Below are 7,596 nucleotides of genomic sequence, written 5' to 3'. Positions count from 1 at the left end.
AAACACGCGTGCGCGCGCGCACACACACACACACACACACACACACACACACACACACACACACACACACACACACACACACACACACACACACACACACACACACACACACACACACACACACACGCACACACACACACACGAGCAAACACGCATGCGCCAAAAAAAGCAAACACGCAACCACACCAAAGCACGCAAAGCATCATGACAAGAGACAGAGCATCCCGGTGGCGACCTCTCTCGCCGCTCTCCCCATCGTCTCCCCATTGTCTCCCCATCTCTCTCTCTCTCTCTCTCCTGCTCGCCTATGACCACTGCATTCATCCGTCATCATCCATCTCCCACCAACGCCGCCTCACACGCTGCTGCCCTCGCTGGGGACGGTAGCGGCGGTGATGACGTGGTACCAGCACAGCATCGCCGACGGCGTGTCTGCGCGCAGGTTGAACGTGCGCTTGCCCGTGACCACCAGGAACGTGTTGGTGCTCTTTGCCTCGAGCGACTGCGGCACGACCACGTTGCAGATGTCAGCGAGCGCCACGCTGCCCAGCTCCGATGCGGAGTTCTCGTCAGAAAAGTAGGCGAGTTTGCCGCGCCGCAGGTCAAGGGAGAACCAGCGCCGGCGCCATGTCTTCATGAACGACCCGAGCTTCGTCAAGTGGCCTTGCACTGAGGGGCAGGGGGGAGCAGGGAGAAGGGGAAGAGGAGGTACAAGTGGGGGGGGGGGACGGAAACGGGAAAGACGAAATGAATAGGGTGGGGTGACGCATGTGTGAGTGGCGACTGGTTGTGACGGTGCATATGTGCGCAAGGAGCAATAACAACGCCGCAGCAGCAAGCAGGAAACAGCGGAGCGAAACGACAAGTGGACTCACGTCCCCACTGGGTGATGACGAGGCGAGTTGGAATGGCGTTGGCGCCAACTTGCGCCTGCAGGAATCCGCGGATGTTCAGCTGGGGAGGGTGGTGATAGTGGTGATGAGAGGTGAGAAAAGGATGATATGTTCAGGAGAGGGGAATGAGAAACAATAACACGCACAAATGATGGTCCAACAAGCACGCACACAACCCAATACACACACAACACACACACGACATGAAGTGTTCCCAACGAGCCACCTGATCAAGTGCCTGCTGGGAGGCACGGCCGTTTGCCTGCGCAACCTCGAAGATCGCCTCCCGCTGTGGATCCTCTGTTTCGCGGAGGACAGGGGGAAGTGGGTTAGGAGGCAATGGTGAGGTACAATGAGGATAAACGCAAGGCAAGGGCGACCCAGAACTGGACACACACACACACACACACACGCACACACACACACACGGACCGATGGTTGGGGTGACGCCGCTCTTGGTGAGGGTTGCGGTCTTGTCTGCCTTTGGCTGCTGCGCCGCGGTGACGAGGCGTTCCATGTACGTCGTCTGCAGCTCCTCCTCCCGCTTCTGCGCTTTCTCCTTCTCAGTCATTGCAGTCTGTAGGAGGGAGATGTTGCGTTGCGTGTGGCGATGGCGTAGGCAGAGCGTGAGAGCGTGTAAGAGAGCAGGAGAAAATGTATGTTTGTATGTCAGAACATGCAAACAAACTTAACACACATCACACATCAACAACCACATTGCACACATCAACAACCACATTGTACACATTGCACACACACACGCATGACATGACATTGTACCTTTGCACGAATGTCTGCGTCGACGCGCTTGATCTTCTCGAGATCGAGTTTGTGCTCGAGTGATCGGACCTGCGAGCGCAGGACGGCGATGCGGTCCTCATACTCCGCACGCACCGCCTCCGCCTGGAGCACGTGCTCTGGTGGTGGTCGTCGTGGATTGCAGTTGAAGGTGATGGGGTTGGTCGTGTGTGAGGGAAGTGAAAGTAGAAAGAAAGAACTGAAACACAACGCACAAATACACACATAGGTAGGCATTTACACACAATCACATGCAAGCAGTTACGCACACTCACACTCACACACGCAATCATACACACACACACAATCAAAGCAAGCACTGCCTGCACCTGAGCTGGTGAGCTTGCGGCCGGCCTCTGGGAGGCAGACGCGGATCATCTCAAGCCAGGCGTCGCGCACGGGCACGGAGGGAGCACGCATCACGTAGTTGCGGCGCTGAGTTGAGGATGGAGACAAGAGGGGCGCATGTGCACGCGTGAGAGACAAGCAGTAATTGAAAGGAGGCATGAGCGCGCAACGCTAATATAAACACACAAACACACACACACACACACACACACACACACCCCCCCACACACACACACACACACACACACACAAACAAACAAACAAACAAACAAACAAAGCAAACAACGCAAACGAAACAAACAAACAAACAAAGCAAACAACGCAAACGAAACAAACAAACAAACAAACAAACAAACAAACAAACAAAGCAAACAAACAAACAGCCCCTCTCCCCACGGCACCGGTGTTCCGATGATAAAGCCCGTTGGCTCGTCGACGGCCGGCGCGACGAAGAGCATCTCGGCGGTCTGAACAGCGCCTTTGACGTTCGAGCACGACTCGTCCGTGCAGTAGAACAGCGAATGCTTCTTCAGGTCTGGTGGAGGCGATGGTGGTGGTGGTGTTGAGAAGGGGATTGCAAGTGATTGGGTGAGCAGGAGGTTGGGGGCAATGCAAGTGCGGGATGTGAGAACCAGCGAGTGAGTGCAAAGGCAGGAAACCTGTTCATACAACCACACAAGACCACCATCACCATCACCACATCAACCACATCATCAGCGATCAGCCGGCAAGTGCAACATGTTGTACCGAGGACAAAGAAACGCTTCTTCCAAGCGGTGCGCACTTCGCCCTGCTTCTCCAGGAATCCCGTCGCCCGCGTCTTGCTCACGGCAACAAGCTGGGGGTCTGCACATCGGCAAAGGGTGTGTGTGTGTGTGTGTGTGTGTGTGTGTGTGTGTGTGTGTGTGTGTGTGGTGAGGTGACAGAAAAGATGATTGTCACAGTGGGCTATTCACACACACTCACATACATAGACAAACACACACACACACACAGCCTCCCATCGCACCATCGCACCTGGCACTTTGCTGAGGGACTCCTTGAGGTGCTCCGCGAGGTGGGCAATACCGAGGTTGACGCCCGGCCGCGTGATGCCGCGGGCCTGGCACCGCAGCGCCTCCATCCGGTCCATGTACCGCTTCAGCTGCGCTTGTTTCTGGTGCGGCATTCGTGGCAGCGTCGCGGTGGGCAAGGAAAGACGGGGGTGGCGATGGTGATGGGCGTGGTATGTGCCGATGATGCAATGTTGGGGCAACAAGGAACGACAAGAAGGCAAAGTGCTCGTGGCCAGCACTTCACAAACGCCCACACAAACGCACGCGAGGGAAGACAAGACTCGTGCGTGCAGCAGCGCAGTGGATGTATGTATGTATGTATGGATGGATGGATGGATGGATGGATGGATGTGGCCTCACCTGCTCGAACATGGTGGGCGGACCGCGGCCGGTCGTCGACTTGAGCCGCTCCCGCTCAAGCTCAAGCGCTTGCACTGACGGACGCGCGGTTGTGTGATTTGGAAATGTGTTGTGTGATGCGTTGCGTTGGGTCGTGTGAACGCACAAGGTTCAAGTTCACACAGCCGTTAGCGTGCACACAAGAAAGTACACACAAAAACACATGCACACACACGCACACACATCGTCCACGATGCGTGCATGCAAGCAAACGAGCGTGTGTGTGTGTGTGTGTGTGTGTGTGTGTGTGTGTGTGTGTGTGTGTGTGTGTGTGTGTGTGTGTGTGTGTGTGTGTGTGTGTGCGTGCGTGTGTGCATGTGTGTGTTGGGAATGAACGAGTGGGCAGCCACTTGTGGACTAACTTCTCCTGTGCTTCGTCACCCTGTCCCCCCCCCCCCTCTTCCATCCTCCTTCTTCACCACCAACCCCTCATTACTTCGTAACACACACCCCTCCCCCTTCTCATCGCCCACTGCCCACCGTACCGGCCATTGCCTTCTCCTGCTCCTGCAGCAGCCGCTCCTCGGCCTCAAGGCGCTCCTGACAGCGACAACAGCAACAGCAATGGTGAGGCATGAATGACGGCGGTGATGAAGAATGACGTGCATTAAACCACTCACGGCCACAACATCAGACGCAATCTCTCATCCCACACACCACCACCACCACCACAACAACATGATCACCATGACACCAGCACCACATGACACCACTCTCTGGGTCCCACCTGCAGCTGCTTCTGCGTCTGCTCGCGGATGCGCTCCTGCTCGGCGTGCAGCAGCTGCTCCAACTCCTCCCGTCGGGTCGCCTCTGTGACGATGATGATGATAATCATCGTCGTGGTGGTGGCGGTTATCGTCGTGGCGACGGTGCGGTACGTGTGAGAATGTGATGTCGACGAAGCGCTCACAACTTGGCAACACAAAGTCACACACAGTCACACATGGAATCAGCAGCAGCAACGCGGGACCACCGCCACCACCATGGCACATGTGCATACCGTCGCGGGCCTGCCGGAGCATCTCCTCTGTCTCCTGCGCTTTGCTCTGACGCTCGGCCTCAAGCTTCCTGTTGAGGCGCACACGCACACGCATAGGTGAGGCTTCACAGTGGTCGCTGTACCAAATAAACACACGCACACACACACGCACGCACACACGCACGCACACACGCACGCACACAAAAAAAACACGAACCAGCAGAGCAAACAACAAACAACAAGACCAACGGGTGCATGCACAACTACGGACGAGATTCGCTCGAGGAGTTGTCGCTCAGCCTCTGCGCGCGCCTTTTCCCGCTGCTTTCTCTCTTCCTCTTCCTGTCGCTGCCGCTCTGTTGTTGTTGTTGTTGTTGTTGTTGTTGTTGTTGTTGTTGTTGTTGTTGTTGTTGTTGTTGTTGTTGTTGTTGTTGTTGTTGTTGTTGTTGTTGTTGTTGTTGTTGTTGTTGTTGTTGTTCATACACACGTACACACGCGAGCGGCGATGGTGGTGGTGGGGTGAAGGATGAGTGATGAGTGATGACGGGTGAGGAGATGAGGTCAAGCAGCGACAGGCGCGGTACAAAACAGAGGATGGAGTCGCACATCGAGTCTCTCCAACCAAAGCACACACACACACACGCGCGCGCGCTAACCCGGACACATGTGAACACACAAACCAATACACACACGCACTTGTCCCCCCCCCACCCCCCAATGTGCCTGCAAGCAACGCACCCTCCTCCTGCTTGATGCGCTGGTGCTTCTTGTGGTCATCGGAGCGGTTCTGTGCGCGCACACCACTGGCAGCGCCCTCGCCCTGCAGCTCAAGCAGTTCAAGGAAGGCCGACACCTGCTGCTGCTGCGTCTCGCGCTCGCTCACAAACTGGCGAAGGCGGCGCCGTGACAGGTGCCCGCTGGCGGTTGGTCCATCGTGGTGGTGGTGGTGGTGGTGGTGGTGGTGGCGGCGAGATTGGGTGTGTGTGAGATGGGGATGACGATGACAACGAGAACAGAGCAAACACTTGCGCACACATTCGCACACATTCGCACACACATTCGCACACATTCGCCCACACATTCGCACACACATGCACACACATGCACACACGCATCAGGTGAACGTACACGATGACTTTCTGGAGGACGCGCGCTGCGTGTTGGAAGTCATCCATGCACGTGACCAGGGTGTCCTTGTGGAAATACTTGAGAAACGCCTTGGTGTGACCCATCTTGAACCCTGATGTGATGCCTGCCTTCTTCAGAATGAGGCGACATGAGTCACGAGTTGGCGGTGGCGTTTCGTTCCACGCAAATGCCAGCGTCTACAGCAAATACATGGAATTGATGGTTCAAGTAAGGTATGCAAGCATGTGTGAGCATGTGTGAGTCGTTGTAAGCTTGCAGGTGAAAACAATCGGAATAGCACGGCGGCGGTGGTTGCTGTCCAACGACAAACCGAAAAACGCGTACAGCGATCACGATGTGCATGTCTCAATCCCCATCCCCATCCCCATCCCCCTTTTCTCTCCACTCAACTCAAACGCAAGACCCAATCCATCTCTCTCCACCGTCTCACCCTGAATCCGTCCACGAATTCCTGGAACTTTGGGCGCCAGGAGTAGCCCTCCTTTCGAATGCGGATTGTGTCCAGCACTCCCGTGTACCGCAGCTGCAGTGTTGGTCGTGGTGGTGGTGGTGGTGGTGGTGATATTGATGGTGGTGTGACTGCGGGTATTCGTGGCAGGTACCCCGAGCACGAGCATACGCGCAGGCACCTCGCATGCACGTGCACCTCACTTGCTCCTGGTACCTCCCCCCCCCCTTGTGCTCATTTGCTTGCTCACCTGCATGGTGATGTACTTGTTCTCGAAGATCCAAGGCGCCTTGTTGGTGTTGGGCTTGATGCAGCGCACAAAGTGCGGGCTGTGAACGACGCACATGTCAATGTACAGGGAGAGGGAGGTCAGGAAAGACGCGAGACAAACGAACAAACAACGCAAAGCACCGCAAAGCACCGCAAAGCACCGCAAAGCACCGCAAAGCAAAGCAAACAGAGCAAACAGAGCAAACAGAGCAAACAGAGCAAACAGAGCAAACAGAGCAAACAGAGCAAACAGAACAAGCTCCTTCTCTGACCTCTGCTTCCTCTCATCACCACCACCACCATCATCACCACCATCATCACCTGCAGAGCTGCATCTTGGCGACGAGTTGGGCGAGCGAGTTGCGGAAGTGCTGGCTCACAGACGGCGGACGCTTCGACACCCCGCTGGCATATTGCTGACCAGCCGGCATGGTCACAATGGTGATGCAACAGGGTGGCAACAGGGGGTAACGTGAGGGGGCGCACAAATGTGATGCGATGTTGAAAAGCACGCGTGCATTCCCGACATGACCATGCAAACAACGCCAGCAACACCACCATCAAGTGTTTGCCTGACTGTTGTGTCTGATGTGTGTCTGTTGTGTCTGGGTGTGCATCTTCTCCCTCCTCCCCCCCCCCCCCACACACACACACACACACACACACACACACTGATATGTCTGTTGTGTCTGGGTGTGCATCTTCTCCCTCCTCACACACACACACACACACACACGCACACGCACGCACGCACGCACGCACGCACGCACACACACAAACACACACACACACACAAACACACAAACACACACACAAACACACACACAAACACACACACACACACAAACAAACACTCACACACACACACACACCTTTGCGGAGTGCATCTTCCTGCTGACTGTGGCGCGACCGTACGAGGGCTTGATCACCATCGGCTCCAGGCGCCCCGTGTCCGTGATCCGCCCGTAAAACATGTCCGTCATGATTGGCAGCTCGCTGCTCTGCAACACAGAGACCACATCCGAGGCAAGCCTGGACGCAAGCAATGGTAAATCAAGGGAAGGAAGCAAACATGCAGTGAGCCACACACTAACAGGTGCACACCAACCCATACATAGACGTACCAGCACACAACACACACAACACACTCACAACACACACACAACACACTCACAACACACACACAACACACTCACAACACACATACACTCACAACACAAACCACCGCGAGCCATACCCAAAGACCTCTCTCTCTCC

At 55.6% G+C, this 7,596-nt stretch overlaps 1 protein-coding gene across 1 annotated transcript in view; it reads right to left on the bottom strand.

Annotated features, from left to right (window-relative positions):
* Positions 1-80: 80 nt before the first annotated feature.
* Positions 81-7,596, bottom strand: part of PTSG_05946 (myosin head) — a 10,868-nt gene continuing 3,352 nt past the window's right edge. Inside the window, exons 7-26 of the mRNA XM_004992781.1 lie at positions 7,212-7,371; positions 6,661-6,755; positions 6,320-6,398; positions 6,052-6,144; positions 5,601-5,797; positions 5,211-5,389; positions 4,744-4,828; positions 4,494-4,561; positions 4,221-4,303; positions 3,979-4,033; positions 3,455-3,528; positions 3,057-3,195; positions 2,787-2,885; positions 2,441-2,574; positions 2,021-2,126; positions 1,674-1,810; positions 1,326-1,470; positions 1,120-1,193; positions 876-954; positions 81-669 (exon numbers count right to left, since the gene is read on the bottom strand). Coding sequence (XP_004992838.1) covers positions 356-669; positions 876-954; positions 1,120-1,193; positions 1,326-1,470; positions 1,674-1,810; positions 2,021-2,126; positions 2,441-2,574; positions 2,787-2,885; positions 3,057-3,195; positions 3,455-3,528; positions 3,979-4,033; positions 4,221-4,303; positions 4,494-4,561; positions 4,744-4,828; positions 5,211-5,389; positions 5,601-5,797; positions 6,052-6,144; positions 6,320-6,398; positions 6,661-6,755; positions 7,212-7,371 — 2,395 coding nt within the window. The 3' untranslated portion in view covers positions 81-355. The remainder of the gene's footprint in view (positions 670-875; positions 955-1,119; positions 1,194-1,325; positions 1,471-1,673; positions 1,811-2,020; positions 2,127-2,440; positions 2,575-2,786; positions 2,886-3,056; positions 3,196-3,454; positions 3,529-3,978; positions 4,034-4,220; positions 4,304-4,493; positions 4,562-4,743; positions 4,829-5,210; positions 5,390-5,600; positions 5,798-6,051; positions 6,145-6,319; positions 6,399-6,660; positions 6,756-7,211; positions 7,372-7,596) is intronic.

The sequence above is a fragment of the Salpingoeca rosetta genome (genome assembly GCF_000188695.1).
Source record: "Salpingoeca rosetta unplaced genomic scaffold supercont1.15, whole genome shotgun sequence".
NCBI lineage: Eukaryota > Choanoflagellata > Craspedida > Salpingoecidae > Salpingoeca > Salpingoeca rosetta.
Note: the sequence above shows the minus strand (reverse complement) of the source record. Positions and strands in the feature narration are given on the sequence as shown.